Source organism: Drosophila elegans, unplaced genomic scaffold (assembly GCF_018152505.1).
Source record: "Drosophila elegans isolate 14027-0461.03 unplaced genomic scaffold, ASM1815250v1 contig_149, whole genome shotgun sequence".
NCBI lineage: Eukaryota > Metazoa > Arthropoda > Insecta > Diptera > Drosophilidae > Drosophila > Drosophila elegans.
In genome coordinates this window covers 8,279,667-8,298,073 of record NW_024545513.1, presented here as the reverse complement: position 1 = coordinate 8,298,073, position 18,407 = coordinate 8,279,667, and the positions used below count along the sequence as shown (strand labels likewise).

The 18,407-nt window shown below is 41.6% G+C and overlaps 1 protein-coding gene and 1 non-coding gene across 2 annotated transcripts in view; both read right to left on the bottom strand.

Annotated features, from left to right (window-relative positions):
* Positions 1–825: 825 nt before the first annotated feature.
* LOC108136426 overlaps positions 826–18,407 on the bottom strand; it is a 55,071-nt gene continuing 37,489 nt past the window's right edge. Inside the window, 3 exon segments of the mRNA XM_017257562.2 lie at positions 826–1,943; positions 5,625–5,750; positions 6,366–6,826. Of these exon segments, the coding sequence (XP_017113051.1) occupies positions 1,205–1,943; positions 5,625–5,750; positions 6,366–6,826 (1,326 nt within the window). The 3' untranslated portion in view covers positions 826–1,204.
* Positions 7,990–8,061, bottom strand: Trnap-cgg. The gene has a single exon. It is a non-coding gene; the product is annotated as a tRNA-Pro (tRNA).

The window sequence follows — 18,407 nt, the reverse complement described above, 5'->3', positions numbered from 1 at the left end:
AGATAGGTAGTATTGTTTATCGCTCGTAGATAGACTGATGATGCTTATACACACACACTTTGGTTTCTCCCTTTACTTAGTATATATTCGCTAGCTCCGACCTCGAACTCGAACTCGAACTCTAATTACGCGTATTGATTAGTGTTACATTAGATTGCAAAAAAAAAAAAAGAAAAAAAGGATTAATAAATACATCCACATTGTAACTAGTTCGCTTGGTTATATAGATACATACACACGTCCCTAACTTTACATCGACCCTAGGCTTAGGCTTAGGCTCTTTACATCTACCGCTGCTCTGCTACTTCTATACAAGTACAACGTTCGCCGTGGAAAGAACATTCTTTAGCCTCGCACTAAACTAAACTTAAATAATAATCAACAACGTTGCTCCAACAGACTTAAAATGGAATCAGAACAAAAATCATCATGTGTGCTTAAGTCGTGTGCAGAATGTTTTCAATATTTACACATCAAAGTTCACTTTGCCAATTGCCCTTTAACTTATCCAACTTATCCAACTCATCCAACTCATCCCACCTCTTGCGGCTTCTTTCGGATGCACAGATCCACAGACTCATTGAAAATCGAACATTGATCGGTGGGGATGTTTAACTCTCTCTCTCTCTCTATCTCTATCGATATTTCAGAAGTCCACATATCCGAATTTCAGCCGCCTCCATCGAATCTCCTCCTCCACTTCACGTTTTATCCTTCATTTATTTTTTAACTTTTTGGCACTGCTTTGAATTTGTTTTGGCACCGCACGCTTCGAGCGTGAAAATAAAATTATTTATGCATTATACATTACACATAGATAAATACAAATATATCTATATGGTGGAGTTTATATATATATCTATATATATATAAAAAAAAAAAAAGGATCGCACTATAAAGTCAACAGTTCACAAGAAAAATATGTACAGATTGTCTCGGTGGAAACACAAGAATAAAAAAAAAACCTCTCGAATAGAACTAAGTAAACATATTGTCTCTTAAATGTTAGAATCCAAAAATGTATGCGCAACTTCAGCAAGTACTTTTGTGTAGGCTAAACTAAACTAGTGATTTCTAAAACTATAAAACTTGAACTCAGTCAAAGCAAACGAAGATTTGAATATCGAATCCGGATGTCTGTATCCTCATTATCCTTTCCCATAGCGTTTTCTTTTTCTCCCCCTCCTCGATGTTGTCGATTCTCTCAGTTGCGGTTGTAGAACTTTCTTTGGTAGCGCTTGCAGCCGCTGCCGATGCTGCCAACGCCTCCTCCTGTGACTCCTCCACCTGCTCCTCCACTGGTGGATCCTGCTCCTCCACCGCTGCCCATTCCCATACCCAAACTCATGAGCTGCTGCTGTTGCTGCTGTTGATGCTGTTGCTGTTGATGCTGCTGCTGCTGCTGCTGTTGATGCTGGTGCTGCAGTCCAAAGCCCGAATAGAATTGCTGACTGGCAGTCGATCCAACTCCAATGCCAACGCCAACGCCAACGCCTAGTCCAGTGGGCATTCCAGATCCCGTCAGAACAGTACCAGCAGCGCCCATGCCCAGGGCTTTATTTTAGCTGGACGCTCCCAGCTGATTCTTCATGTGGGCAGCGGCGGCGGCAGCGGCGGCGGCTGCGGCGAACGGCGATCCACCGCCGGTGGGCGTCTGGGGGCCATTGTTGTTGTTGTTGTGATCGCCCGGCGTCCGCGGTCCATTGACCATGCCAACGCCATTGACATTGGCCACCCCGCCGCCGCCGGGTCCGCCGCCCAGCAGTCCACCGGCGGTGTTCTGCGCCCCAGCCGCCCCAGTCGGCGATCCTTGGCCCAGCGAGGAGACGTGGCGTTTCAGCATCGGATGATTGGCCATCGAGGCGAAGACCAGTCGCTCCTCGTAGTCGTACTCGCAGAGTATCTTGTTCTCGCACAGGTAAAAGCGGTCGCCAACGCAGAATCTGGCAAAAGCAAAAAAAAAAGCCAAAGACAAAGAAAAGTGGTTAGTATGGTATGGCAAAGTCGCTGGAGGAAGTGGAAACGATTTTTCCACACGTTTAGGCAGCAAAACACCGCCAAGCAGCTGGAAAATGCACAAAGACAATGATGGACAATGAACGATGAGCGATGACAATTGACAGCGGTTATAGCGACTGTAACCTGCCAACTCAGGAACTCAGTAACTCAGGACTTAAAAACAAAAGGCAAAATGGCAAAACGAAGACGTAGGACGACGAAGGACGAAGGAGGAAGCTACTCAGCAGAGTGGCAGACAGGACAGGACAGGACAAAACAGAACAGAACTGAACAGAACAGGACAAGGAAGTCAGATAAGCGCTGTCAGCAACAGTTTGGCGTAGAAGGAGTCGAGCCAAGGTGGCCCCATTTGCATTGCACTCAGCTCCCAACTCTCAATTCTCAACTCTCAACTGCAAATAAAGTTGGCTCCCAGGCATGGAGCCCTTTGTCAAAATATTTATGTTAGCACCTGTACGGTTGGCGGAGGCAACTCCGCCACGCCCACTCCGGCAAACAGCAAACAGACTCACTCGAACTGAACCGAACAACCCATCACCCACCCAACCATTCAAGGGAGCTCACATTACAAACGGAAAAAAGCAGAAGAGAACATGTGAAGCATTGGGTGGGAGATGGAGCTACATATGCAAAGCAGACGAGTGGATGTCCTTTGAAAGTGGGGAACATGATTTGAACCCCTCAAAGGATTTTCCTACCAGGAGAGCCAGTGATCCTGCTTTAGATTGAGCAATCTTTGCAGTGTAAATAGAATTCTGGTTTTAAAAACAGAAAAATTATTTAAAATGTCCTTTAAAGGGTTTTACACTAAGAAGAGACAGTCGTTCTGTTAATTTTTGGTAATTGTGAACAACATTTATTTATGGAACTATCTTCAAGTTCTTTCTGCTGTTTAAATATGAAACCTGGTTTAAAGTTCTATAGAATAGTCAAGTTTTAATCATATCTGCTGTCTAAGCAGGAATTCTAATTTAAACTTGGCTGCCAATGGTGATTATTTAAGGAGGGCCAGTGATCCTTGAACTTGTGAGTCAAGTTTTCTTATTTTAAAAGTTATTCAAAGTTATACTTGTGATTACAATTTTTCTATCGAATTTAACATTTTTATTCATATCTGCATTTTAAATGGGAATACTGGTGTTTATTAAAGGAGATTCAGTGATCCTAGCACTTGTGAATTAAGTTTTCTTTTGGAACCTATGCAAATTTAGTCATGGACACATCTATCCTATCCGTCATCCATCCTGCCATCCAGCAGCCATACTCTCTCCTTGGATGCTCCTCCTGCTCCTGGGCGGGCAAAAAAGAAACGTTTTAAGTTTGATTCCCACAGGACGGGTGCACTGCAGCCACTTTCGGAGGAGTATGGGTAAATCAGCTTACAGCAGACTTACAGCGGATATGAAATTTGGCTTTTGATTTACGTCAACATTTTGTTGGCCTGCTGGTTTCGGTTGCGTGGCCAAATCGATTGACGGACGGGTGGGCGTGGCAGGTGGCTAGTGGCTGATGGCTGGTGGCTGGAGCAAGGTAGGGTAAAAAATCGCTTTGTTTATCTACCAAAACAAGGCAACCAAAAAAAAATCCAAAAATCCACACACGAAAAAGAGTCAACAAAGTCGAAACTTTTGCTTCTTTTGCCGGTGTGGCATTGGCATTGAGCGCACCTGTGACATGGCGATGGCGATGGCAATGGCAATGGAAATGGACACGGACATGTTGATAAGTGAGTGCCTCTGTGCGGGATTCGCACATCCGGGCATTTCGTCTGCTCCTGCCCCGCCAAACAGATGAAGAAACCAACAGCCAACAGCCAACAGCCAACAACCAACAACCAACAGCAAATTGTCAACAGGAAGTACCAAAAAGTGAAAAACAAAAACAAAATATAAAAAAGGGAAATAAATATACAGTCAACTGGACGAGAGATTTGACTTGGATTCGACGACTCCAATCGGAGCAAGGATGTCGTCGTTCGTTGCTGACGACAGGAAATTATGCAAACCTCACAGGCGGCGACTGCAATGCATTCTGCAACATTTTCCAAACAGCAACAGGAGGACTCACAACTCTTCAACAGGAAAACTCTTTTTGTTTGCCAAATGAAAGCCCGCATTTTAAATGTGGCCATCCAACCAGCCAACCAGCCAACCAACAATTGCGAAGGAGGAGAGACGCAGCCGCTGGCCATGCGGCCACGCCTCAATGGATTTTTTCGGCAATTGAATTAATTTACGTGAAAAATTGATTAGCAGCAGAAGGGGTGCAGTTCTGTTTTTTTTTTTTTTTTTTATATATATGAACTGGGAGAAATGTTGTAGGCCCATCAACTTGCTACCAAAACTCCTATCCTTAGTCAACTTCTAATATCATATTAATTTTGTAACTAAGTAATATAAGGTCAACCCTAAATAAGTAGAATAACTGGGAGAAATTTAATGAAAAACTGTTTATTTGAACTAGGACTTATATTTTTCCACCTAAACTCAAATTTTAATTTGCCATCTTATTTAGTCAACTGCTAAAATAATATACCAATAACATAAGAACAAAAACTAGTCAACTATATAATAAAATCATTTAACAGGCGACAATCTAAAATAATTGAACTTGACAGGGAAAATTGCGAAACTGCCCAATTATAAACTCAAATGGGTTAAAGAAAATTAGCCATAATGGTTGGAGTTCGTTGCTCCTGTTACATTTTTAAAGGCAACTCTCGACAATGCGAAAACAAAAGGCCCAGCTGAAGTAAATGCAAAAGCAAAAGCAAAAACAAAAGCAGGCAGATATCCGACTGAGGAGTCGGGGTCAAACGGGTGTAGGGTCGATTCTCACAATATGCCAATATGTTTTAACATTTATTTCAATATTTTTTACCAGCCAGCGCACACCGTGTGTGGCGGCATTTTTAATATTTAATGTTCGCCTCCCTTGTTGCACAATCGAAAACGAAAACGACGACGATGACTACGAATCGACTATGCTGAGGCATATGTGCGCCCTCATTATTAATGCAGAAACCCGAAACGAAAACGAAACCAAACCAAACCAAACGGAACGGAGGCGGAATTGTGCTGACCAAATGGAAAGAATGAGACGCGATGCCAAGGGCCAGCCTGCAGTTTAAAGCTCTCCAGAGTGACATTTCAGGAATTGGCCAAGTCCAATAAAGTATTTGAGCTGAGAACTGAGCCGCTGATGGCACCCAAAAGGGTTCGGTTCAATGCGAAATTTATGCGGTTTTCATAGAAAACGTATGACACTAAAGGGGTTACCCACACCCCGTTTGTTTGTTTTGCTGTTAGCTTGTAAACGATGGCAATTTGCCGCCTGCCAGCCAGCCATTCAGCCATTCAGCCATGCAGGCAGCACGTTAATAAAACTTCAAGTGCCACTTTGGGCCCGATTCGATGGGCCAAAGATTAAAAAGGGATTTATGCGGCCACCTCGACTGCGAATCAGTGTGCAAATTGCCCATAAAAATGCATGCGAAATCGTCTGTGCCGACCGGGTATTAGTCGCTCCCACATCATGGATGATGGATGATGGATAAAAGGGGCAATGGTGAGGGAGTAGTGAAAAAGATCGCTTTCGAGGCTCACCTGTGGTTGCACTGCTGACAGGCGAAACACTCCAGGTGGTACACATTGGTGCGGGCACGCATCACCATTTCAAAGGCGGGGATCACCTTGCTGCAGGCGGCACAGTAGCCCGTGTTGCCAAACAATCTGTAATAAAAAGAATAACTCAGTTAAATATACAAAAAGTACTAGGAATCTCAGGCAAACATCTGCTATAAAAAAGGATCGACTTGTTGAAGTTGTCAAAAAAAAGTAAAAATATTAAAACCTAAGACAACATAATTCCTAAAAAATTCATATATTATACAACAGGGATAATTTAGTTTAAAATCTTTATATCAGCCAGCTTTTAATGGTCTTCTCATGATTACTAAGTGACTAACTGACTTACAAATTATATAATAAAACACTTAAATCTTAACTAAATTAAGTAAACTAAAGCATAAAAAGTTTATAATATTAAATATAGTTCTTTCAGCTTTCTGGTCTTTCATGCCAACAAACTGATTTCAACCAAAGCCTATTTATAAGGTAGAGGATTTTAGAAAAACTATAACTGCATTATGCCCATAAAATAAGCAAATTATTATATATACTAGATCTTCTGGTTTAACCTTTTCAAGTATGTAATCTAATTTATTAAGCTCTCTTGTAGTCAACACACTGTTCTTCTTTCAGGTAAAGTTTAGTTTATATATAACTTTAACTAGATTTTGCCATTTAAATAAGGAAATGGTATAGTAAATCTACATATAAGCTTACCTCAAGTAGTCCCGCTTGCAGAGCATCAGGTTGCCCTTGGTGTAGAGCGTGGAGCCCACCTCGCCCAGGCGGCAGTCGCAGCAGCCGCACTTGAGGCAATCCTCGTGCCACAGCATGTCCAGGGCGCGGAGGAGGTAGCGATCCTGGATGTGCTTGCCGCAACCGGCGCACAATTGGCTGCCGTTGTTGTTATTATTATTGTTATTGTTGGCGGCAGCGGCGATGCTCTGGACATTCCCGTTGCCATTGTTGCCGCCACCGCCGGCCCCGCCGGAGTTGACCACATTGACCACATTCCCATTGCCATTGGGATTGGGCCCGTTGTTCTGGCCACCGCTGTTCATGCCGGCGTTGGATTGCTGCGACTGCTGCTGCTGCTGTTGCTGCTGCTGCTGCTGCTGTTGGTTGGAGGAAAGCCCGACGAGACCGGGTTCGGTTTTGGTAATGTCCATAGTCATCATCTGGAATGGATCATTCGAGATAATGTCATTAGGAGGGGTTCGTTTCAAGGGGATCGTTGAAATGCTATATGATATATATATGTGTACATGTAAGTTGGAGCTAAAGATTTCCTGCCAATAACTTGAGATGGGTGACAAGACGAACTGATACTGGTACTGGTACTGGTTCTGCTGCCACACGTGCTGCCGCAGGACCGCCTGCTGCTCCAGCTCCTGCGTCTGGACATGGGGCACAAAGAACTTGTCGAAGTTGTAGAAATTGACGCGCTCCTCGTCCTCGAACTGCATGCTGGCATTGTACAGATACTCCATGCCGATGAAATCGCTCAATTTTAATTTTAATAATTAATAATTTAATTTTCTCAGAAGTGTTCTCCCGCAAAAGTTCTCGAAGCGTTGGCTTCTTCACTAACAGTGTTGCAAAACACAAAACAAACTATGAATGCCACATATTTGGTACATTTTTAAAGGACCGCCATTGCTCAAATGGTACAGTTTATAATTACATGGCGAATTTTCAATTAAACATTTACAAAAAAAATAGGGCCTTTTAAGGTTTAATAAAAAAAGAAATATGTTTTTATTTGAATAATATATGTCAATAAACGACACATATTATTCAAATTTAAATCGATTAGAATAATATCTGTTGTCTACATTTTAACAATAATAACATGTTTTGCAAAAAATACAAATTTACAAGAAACTAAAATATAGTTGTTTTATTAATATATATAAATATTTATTTTAAGGTAAACAAACAAAAAACCAATTACATTAGCTGTTTAAAATTATTCAAATAATTACAAGCAATGTGAACTAAACTAAAAGCTAATTGTTAAATTAAAAAATAAAAATATGTTTACCCTTTAGGTTTGGTACATATTTATGCACGTCAAGTTTGTGTTAACTTCGCATAAAGTAACGGCAATTGACAGCTGTGACAGAGTGTTGAGAAATGCGTCACCGCAACGGCGGCGCCACTGTGCCACAGATCGCTACTGTGAGGCATACTTTTGGGCTTTCAAATAAATATAGGCTTTACAAATTTGAACAAATATTCAAAATATATAAAATACTATATAAATGCCACTTGTAAACAATAAAATATTTATTAAACATTTTTTTAAGAACAAAAACAAAAAAAAACTTACTTTCCACTTGGGCTCGTCCGGGAATTGAACCCGGGACCTCTCGCACCCGAAGCGAGAATCATACCTCTAGACCAACGAGCCTGATTGAAACACCAGCTGCCAACTTCTGAATACAAGCTTCCCGATCGTTTGTAGTATATCCCTTGTATAAACTTATCGCTAACTTTATTCGCCTATTGCAAAGAACATAAAATATATGGCTCTTTACATGTGCTTGAACAAGTATTTGCCAAGAATGACAGTTGAGTCATGAAGACTTCTAGTTTTATTTTTATTGTACTTTGGAAATCAAGTTGTGGAAAACCGACTGTACTTCTTACCCCGTTTTAATAGTTCACAAAGCCCCCAAAATAATATCTCCGACTGCTTTCGCTCGATAACGTTAACGTTAACAGAAACCAGCTAAGCGAATGGCCAGCAACAAATCAATGCAAACAAAGGCACATTTACCCACACACAATTCTGTTGAATGCCAAGCGACGATTTAAAATAACGAGATTTATGACAAATTGGCGCCCCCCCAAACCTTTGCCACTGTTAAATAGTTTGTTGCAATGTGCAAATTTCAGCCAGCGCTGGGGAAACCCTAAAAATATGCAATGCCTCGTCCATGTTGCACTTACTACACTGAAAAAAAACACGGCTTGTTTAAGGTCATTCTTGTGCTTAAGAAGTTTTACAGGTTAATTGCCGTTTGATGTTGTTTATTAATATTTTTTGTTAATAAATAAAAATATATCAAGTCATATATAAAAACATTACCTAATAATTTGTATTACGCAACTTACTATAATATACAATTTCAGATTAAGTAAGACAGAAGTGACAAAAGACAGAAGTCAAATAATGTTAGGTATGTACTTGAATTACTAAAAAAAGTATTGTTTAATTCTCATTTTAATTGAATATATCATTTTTTTTCTGTGCACTCCCCAGAGACGGTGGGCACAATGTGTGCTGTGTCTGGTTCTGCTTTTGGCCGCCTCTCTTTTCGCTGATTGCCCCCGTCCGTGTTCCTTGTCCGTTGTCCGCTTGTCCGTTTGACCGTTTGTCCGTTTTACAGGGCAGGGTACGGGCCAAATGGCTCGCATTAAGCCCTGCGCCATGTAGCGCCAACTGTGACCTCGACTTAACCACGGCCCAAAGAGCGGGGTTATGCAGCTGCTGGAAATGACTTTAATTAGACGGTTGCCTCCGAATCCCCACGTCCTGCAGCGGTGGGGTCAAAAAGTCATCAGCAGTTGATGCCCGCTGGCCATTGCAGAGCTCCAGAATGCCAGAATTGGTGGGGGTTTGGGTGGCACGGATGGTCAACTGGCACTGGACTGCACCGCCGACTCATAAAAATTCAATCAAATCAATTTATGTAAATTTAACGCGACGTTTCAAACAATAACAGGACTGAAGGCCCGGAGTTGGAGGATGCAGCGCATCAAAACTCAATTTTGGCAGCTGCAACATGCAACATGCAACGCCACCACGCCCCCTACTTCGCGGCCCGCACAGACTGCATTGTTATTTAGTTTAGACAAATGAAATCGAATGCTAAACGCCGCTCGGAAACGCGCGTCCATATTAGATTTTCATTTTCAATTGCATTTCCACTAGCGCTGTGGGCGTGGCGTGGGCTGCATGAATGCTTTATCTGGCAACCGCCTTTTCCCGCCACACTCACTGACTCACTCACTCACTCACTCATTGCAGATTCATAGTTTTTCTCTCTGTGTGCGTGTGGCCGCTCAATTAATTTATGCATTACATTCCCACAAAATGCTTTTCAATTTGCATCCAATTTTGGCCCGATGCGGAGATAGGCCCCTGGCAAATGATCTCTCTGCTGCTGGCAGCTTGATTGATTGATTGACTCACCCACTGACTGACTGACTGACTGATATGTAATTAGTTTAGTTAGAGTCCGCCCGGCGATCGGACACTTTAAATCTAGCGCTGTCCGAAAAATTAGTAACAAGGGATGCAAGGATATACACTCAAAAACAAAATGAGCTAAACAAGGAAAATATGAAGTTAACAACTTCTTGAAGTTTATTGTTACACAAGAAATAAACAAAAATATACCATTAAAATTAAGTCAGCATATGTAGATCTGTTGAAAATATTTATTATTGTACCTACAATTCTATTTTTCATGAAGTCAATTGTACTAGTACTATAAGTCCCCAAGTTACGCTGGGATTTAAAAAGAAATGTACAAAAACACGAAAGAAATGGAAGAGGTAAATTATATTTCCGTTCAAGTATATTATTTATTAAGTCGTTGGGACTGGTGGGCATAAATAGCCTTAAATTTCTAAACAATTCTAAAAAAAAAGGAAAAAAAAGGAGAGAGGTTTCGAACCTGGGGAAATCCGGGATTCCTACGCCTGTGCGGTACCACCCCTGAGCACTCCACATTTCCGCTGCCCTAAGCCCTAAGCCCCACAACACAAACCCTTGCCGAACTAATTGCGCGACCAACGACACTCATTAAAGCCAATCAATATTCAAATTTCACGTGCCAGGTGGGTCGGGGGGCGGGACATCGTATTCCGGTCAGTGCCATAATACCCGGACCCGGGGCCGGGCCTCCTTTTAAAGCCCCTCTGGCGTTTTCACAGTTTAGTTTGCTAAGCGGAGGAGGATGGGGTGGAGCGGCGGGGTACGTTCCGTTCCGGACGAGGCGCTCTATAATTATGCATATGCATGTGACCCAAGTTAGTGGCAACTTAAACCCTTTTTAACCCCAATCCGAGCGACAAAGAATGAAGAAGGGGTCTCTCCACTGAAAATTACGCCTTTGCACGCAAGTTAACGGAAGTCACTTGCTTACTGGCCTGGCCACACCACCATCACCCCTTATATTCCTACCATTTTGATCCCTTCCCGGGGGCCAAATAGAGAACCTCTTGGAATTAAGTTAATTTCTGCGGTCAGTTATGTTTATGGTTTATTTATTTGGCCGCTGCAATTTTGTGTCACGTTTTATGCACTTTCCACTTGCCACTTTCCACAAGAGGGGGGTTGGTCCGCTCAAGGGTGCTCCTCTCATGTGGAGCGCTTTTAATGACACTAATTAGTGGCGGTGCTCATGTGACAAACGCAGCGGCGGAAAACGAGATTGCAACCCCCAGCAAAACGGGTGGCAAAATCACGGGGAAAAAGGGGGGGCGGCGGCAGAGGTCCAGCAACAACAGCTGTTGCTGTGCTGCATCATTCACCCCACCCTTAATTGGTAATTAATTTATTTTGCATAATTTTTCGCGCCGTTTTCTCTCTCTCTCTCTCTCTCGTTCCCTCTGCTGGTGGCAATGCACATTATGCCGCTGACATGTTGAAAAACAGGGGAAAGGGAAATGGGAAATGGAAAATGGGAAAAGGGCAGAGTTTGTATATTTACTTTTCGGACTTTGGCGATTCGAGGGGATCGACGGTATCCGGGGTTCGGTCACAAAGGTGTCAAAAAGTGCGAATTAAGTGCGAATAAACGTGCTGAGCGTGCAGCGGCAGAGACAGGCAGAACCACGCCCCCTCCAGGATCCGCACCCACCGCACCGCACCACACCACACCACACCACCTGTCTCGCATTGCGCAAATTTGCATCGAGTCACGAAAAATAAATGTAAATTTAATTTGCATACGTAGAGCGCTGGAAAATCGAAGCCGTGGGTGTGAGCCAATATTTATAATAAAATTATGCGAATAAAAATGCAATAAGGGTAATGAGGAGTGGCTCTTATGATCCTTTAATAGTAATGAATTAAACATAAGAGGAAACCCTTGACTTTTTAAGCCTATTGCGATATTAAGTATAAACATTTCTTGAAAATAAATCTAAAGAATTTCTTTATTAATTCAATTGAATATGTTGTGTCAAGCAACTTTATTTTTGTCCAAGACTGGGCAAAACCTTTAATGAAAATGATTAAAAAACCAGCAACAAACTTGCACATACACGCTCGCTAGCATCCAATTCCATTTGGAATGTCCTTTGGCCATGCAAGGCTTCCTACGAGTTCAACACCACCCACACCACCCCCACCACCACCACTCAAGGCAAACTTATGCAGAACAAGAACAAATTACTAGCAACAAAGGGAGAAACAAAAAAGCCAAAGAAAAAGAAATGAAAAACGTCAAGTACGCGACATGAAAACTAAAACAAAGCCAGAGCCACAGCATAAACAACAAAAAAAAAACTGAAAACAGAAAAGAAAAGTAGGTATAAATAACGACGAAAGAGAGAGAAAATTAAAATAAAATATAAAGAAAAACAAGAAAACAATCAAAATTCATTTTTAATTTTTATGCCATAAAAATGCAAACGAAGACGAGGTCCGAAGAAGGTGGAGTTGGAGGTGGATGGTGAAATGGTAAAATGGTGAAATGGTGAAATGGTCACCAAAAGCCCGGCACGAAACTGAATTTCAGGACCAACCAACCGACCGACCAGGTGGATGGATGATATGATGATGGAAGGGGCAGCATGGAAACATGTTGCGCAACAAGGCAAAAAGCCCTGTAACGGTTGGGACATGTTTTATGCCATTTATATTGTTTTTTCACGTTTATATAAATATATATTTTTTCTCTGACAAAAACTTTTTTAAGGGGGTGGGTAGCGAACCCAGAAAGGAGCCTTCAAGTGGTCGGCCAACAATTAAATTCCCATTGCGAGTAATTGCGGGCTCCCTCTCGAATGTACTTAAACAGCCATAAATACTAATCAAAATCAAATGCACACTTTGATTGCGATTGGAGAATGGGGGTTTTGGGGAAAAGGACATGGAGCATTGGGATATTGGGACATTAGGACATTGAAGAGGCATCCAGGGCGACACTTGGTCCTGTCATTAACAGCTATCGAAGCCAGAGTCCTGCACACTCCAAAAATCCAGCTGAACAGGCGACAAATACTCTGTATTTGTATTAAAATCAAATATGAGTTTTTCAAATTATTCTATTTAAGAGTGTAGAGTAAAGTTTAACATAAGAATATCAAAATAAATAGCAAAAGGCAATAACTAAGATGAAAATATAAACGCTTATTAACATACAAAGTAAAAATATATTTTGTTTTTAGAATACTAAAATATAATTGCTTGATTATCAGTTTGCAACTGACAAATTAACACAGTATAAAGTATTGTTAAATAATAAATTTTAAGTAATCTTAATTCAGTGAACTTAAATATTTCTCTTTTTTTTGATTATCCATTGAAAGTGCCATATTTTCGTCGCCTGGTTGTTTGGACACTACAGTTTTTGATGCCCATTCGGATTGGGAATCCGTTTAGAAGTGCCATCGAGTGGCCCATCACATTGTTGTTTCTTCGATTCGAGAACAAATGCTGCCACATGCAGCTCCAAGCTCCAGTTCTTCTCCTCCTTCTGGTTTTTCTGCCACGCCCCCCCCCCCGGCCCCTCCCCCAGAACAATTCACCCCCATTTCGGGGGCCACCGCCCCCCTGCAATCATCGACCCGCATTGCTTGTTTGATTTATGCGACTTGCCGTTGTTGTTCCTCCGCCAATTGTTGTTATAGTATTGTTCTTGCTACAGTTATTTGTTGTTGTCACGGTGTTTATCGTGGTGTGGCAACATATGGAGGCGGTAGCCAGCAGATGTACTACATGTAGTTATTGTTGCCGTTATTTGTTAATCTATTTGTAAGCATTTGATGGCCGACTTTCTTCTCCACATTCTCTGTGTATCCCCGAAAACAAAAGTGCTAAGTGAGATTTATCCCGAGCAATCACACCCTTCACACCCGTCAGCGACACACTGCGCGTTTTTATTTTGATTTGTTACTGGGCGGTATATGGTTTTTCGTTTTTTTTTTTCGTTTTTTCGAGGAAGGAATGGGTCGAAACTAAGCCAAATACCCGACTTCACCAACTGCCAAATGCCCGCGTCCCTTCTGCTGCAACGACAATGCCAACGATGTACGACACAGCAGCGGAATTTTTATTAAGTTGTTTTATGCCTTGTGTCGTTTTGTTGTCGCTCGCTCGTTCGTTGGTTCGTTCGCTTGCTGTTACTTCTTTCTGCTTAAACAATTACGACAAATTGCGCCTTTATGGACTGTGGAGCATCCACGAAGAGGATGGCGACACGCACACGTCATGTGCAAAGCCCACAGCGCTAATATCCGATCCGATCCGATCTGGAGGCACTCCAAAGTGAACTGCACTCCACTACACTCTACTCCACTCCACTCCACTCCATTCCACTCCACTCCACTCCACTCCACTCCACTCCAGTCTAGTCTACTCAACTCAGCTGAACGCTGGGTGCAGTCGTTAAAGTCCACTTCAAATAGAGCTTAATTGCCTCACAATGCCAAATGCAGTTTGCAGTTGCAACTGCCATGAAGCGGCGTTAATTAGGTGAAAGCATCCGCCAAGCAGATCGGGTCACAGCGCTCCAAAAACAGAGGGGAGAACGATGACAAGCTGGGAAGAGATTATCCGCTAGGCGGAAATCGCGAAAGATACCAAAGAGCGGTAAGCGAATAGGATTGGATTTCCAATCGGGTTAGGATGAAGATGCCACAAGAGGTTCACTGCCATCAGGAATAAAATTAAACTAAATCCAAAAATAAAGAGAGGATTTTGCACCGAACGATCAATGCGTAAGTATCTAGCTTTTCATCACCTGCACATCTTTATCGATTATAAAAGGAAAGAGTTTGAAAAGCTTTTGGAGACGCTGAGTCAGGATTTTGCACTGAACAATTTGTGCCTAAAACATCAAACAACAATTTTTTAAATTTTATTTTTTGTTAAGCGGTCTTATAATTTTCAACTTTTCTTACAGACATCCAATTTCGAAAAGTATATATGGGTTAAAGCTAATTGTTTAATTCTCAACAAATTTGCGTTTAAATATTGGTTTGTTATTTTGGTTAGATTTTGTGCAAGTTTAATGACCCCTTTTTAAATTAAAAAAATTGGCTTTGAAGGTAAATGAGCAAAGACACGCAGTTCTTCGTCCATAACTATTTTAACAAACAAACGAAATTGTGAATTGTTCCCAAAAATTGTGCTTTTAAATATTGGTTTGTCATTTTGTTATTGTAATGATGTAACAATCCCTTTCCGAATTTCCGAAAAATGGCATTAAAGAAAAGTGAGCAAATACTTGCAGTTTTAAGTCCATACTTTTCTAACAGATATCACATTTTGATATGTCTACTATACCTGTAAAAGCTTGTGATTTAAAAAAAAAACATTAAATTCAGTAGATGGTTTATTAGAGTTCCTATTAATGACTGAAAAGGAGTCTCGCCCAAAGCAATATCGGTAGTAAAAACTCCCTGTCATATTCAACTCAACCTGATCTTTGGATCATCCGATCATCCGATTTGGTTTTAAGAACCCCATCCGGCCCACACCTGTAGCCTCGATCCATGGACCCCATCCACATCCCCATCTCCATCTCCATTCTCATCCCCATCCCCAATGCCAATGCCAATCCCGGTCCACATCCCCATCTGACAGTTTCAATTAGACTTTAACACTCAGCTCCGAACCAGGGGAGCTATGGCTATGGCTATTGGCAGTCCCAGGTCGAGATGCGATGCGATGCGATGGCTCTCTCGCTGCCTCAAGTCTCTCAAGTGGCTGGCAATTACGTTCAATTAACTTGGCCATGTTGGTAACGGATGCAGTTGCAGTCGGCCAAATGCGTGGCGGTTGTAATTAAACGATGGCTGTTGCCAGCGCACTGGCTCTTTGGCTCTTTGGCTCGTTGGCTCTTTGAGTCCACCGAGGAGGCTCTTTGAGCCCGTTCGTCTGAGTTAACTGCCGGCATGCCACCTAATCATAAATGATACCAAAAGGAAATGCTCCTCAAGGCAGCTCCTCGCGATCAGCACCTGCTGCTCCTCCGTCCACAGAGTCCAGTCACTAATTACATTGATTCTTAGACGATTGCAATGGGGCTGTGAATGTGGCTGGGCACTGAGCGGAAATAGGGTCTATAACCCTATACAATAAAACTATATTCAAGATATTAACAATGTTGTTGCGAGTTAATTTGCTTCAAAATTAAAGTCCCTGATTAAGAAATAATTATTTGAATAATTAATTATCGACTGTGACCGAAATAAAATCGATATTATCGATAAAGTGGGAGCTAAAGTTTGCAAGTAAAGATTGTTTATATTCAACACATTAAATATTTTAATGCAAGTTTCGTGAATAAGAAAGATTTACTTAAAAAACTAAGTTTTCCAACGAAAATAGCTTAGTTATCATTGCTATTTATTGTGCCCACAAAAAATCGATTTAATCGATAAAGTTGAAGTAAATGTTTGCAAGACTATCGATAATGCTACATTATTTATCAAATCTGCTTGGATAAAATGATATTTCTTATTAATTTGTATGACATTTGCATGGATTTCGTAATTTTTTTATTTTCTGTCTAGATGGTTTCACACTATTTTGTCGCTCTGCATTTCTGCATCTGTGTCCGTGACTATTCACATGCCTCAGTTGCATTCAGAGCTGGTGAGTTGCAGAGCTGCAGAGCTCGACCAACGTCAACGTCAACTTAATTAATTGTGCGTCCGGCCGCACTCCCGTTGCCCCCGGTTTGCCCCCTTTTTGCCCCTTCAGCAGCTGCTTGCCATTCAAAGTTGGTGACCAACACAACTCGTTTCTTCTCACAATCCAAGCCCGAACCGCTCCAATCCGATCCGATACTTGGAGTCTGATTCCGATTCCGATCACTGCAATTTCTATTTGCGCGCAAATTGCTAATTTTGTGGAAAACACATTAATTAGCGCAAAATCAGCGAGCCAACTGCAGGCCAAGTTATTTGTTTTATTTGCAGTTTGCTCTCGACTGCAGTTTCAGTCTGAAGAATGCTAGTCTCGATCGTTAGCAGCTGCCTCAATGAAGATGTACAGACTGATGGGATGTTTTCAATTGGCGGGCACACATAATTAAGATAATCATACATTTTCTTAAGGAAAAGTACGAAATATTAAATAATCACAAGACCAAGTATATTTTTATATTAATATAATATCACTAGGTAATAGACACGAAGAGCTCTTCATCATTAGTTAATATGTACTTTAAACATTTTCAGATCAATACTTTTCCCCACAAGTACTCAATATCGAACGACTTTTGATTAACTTTTTGCACTGCTCTTCCACAATGCTCATTAATTAATCAATGGAAAATGAAGCCAATCAATCGGACACTAAGAGCGATGGATATTTATTAAGCTCGCCGCTTTTGTTGTTGGTTAACTGTGTCAATTGTTGTTTGATCAACACTTGGACAAGTGTACGCCGGGGCGATGATAATAATTGATGATTTAATTTGCTTGTTTGAAGACGCAGATAAAGAGACCCCCACTTGACCACACGCACGGAAAATGTCGAGAGACAATGATAAGCAGAGGCCCACACAAATGCTGGCATTACAGCATTACAGTTAATTACATTTGCGAATCGAATCGAATCGAAAATTACAGACACATTAAATAACGGTTAACTGTTCGAGGAGCAGGAGCCATTGGCAGTGGCATTGGCATTGGCGTCGTCACCATCATCATCATCATCATGATCATCTCCATCTCCATCTGGCGAGCAAACATCTCCCAGCATTCTGCGATGTCATTAATAACAGAGCAACGTCCAATGACCACAACAATGCATCCAGCGGGCCAGAGCGAGATGGCCAGGAGAAGACATATTTACATAAGCGATTTTCTGCAGTGCCGCGCCTCCTCAAAAAACACCACCCCACAAAACCACCCAGCCACCCACCGAAGGTCGACTTTTGTATGCGCTACCCGCATAAGGTCTCAGCAGACTCATACCAAAGCGTTCATGTCAGTGGCAAAGTGAAAAAAAATGATAAGAAACTATGAAAGAAAAAAATTATATACGAATCATGGCCAGAATATAACAGTTATTGAGTTGGTAATAGCCCAAAGCCCTGCCCAATATCAGCAGATGTACAACAAGAAAATTTGGAAACTTATTTATTTTAATAAGTTTTTTTTTAATTCAACAAAAAATCAAAACGCAATTGTATGTCAAAACACACACAAAGTAAGCGTTGGCCTTCTTAGTAAACGGTAGCCAATCAATACAATTTTCTTACGTTCAATTTAAAGTTAAATTAATTAATTTATTATTTTACCCATTTTCCCACAGTGTAGGATGCTGGTAGCTTTGCTTTAACCATCGCCATTGGCCTCCTCCCAAACCGCCTCCTTCCACATAGCTGAGCACGAACCGTTTTATCAGCACGTTTACACCGTATTTACTTCATTTTAATAAAATTTCATGTGATTTTAAACGTTGACGATGTCTGTCGATGTCTGCGAATGAAAAGCGCAGCATCCAGAAATTCCACGTGCGTGTGTGCATCATGTGTGTGTGTGTGTGTGTGTGTATGTGTG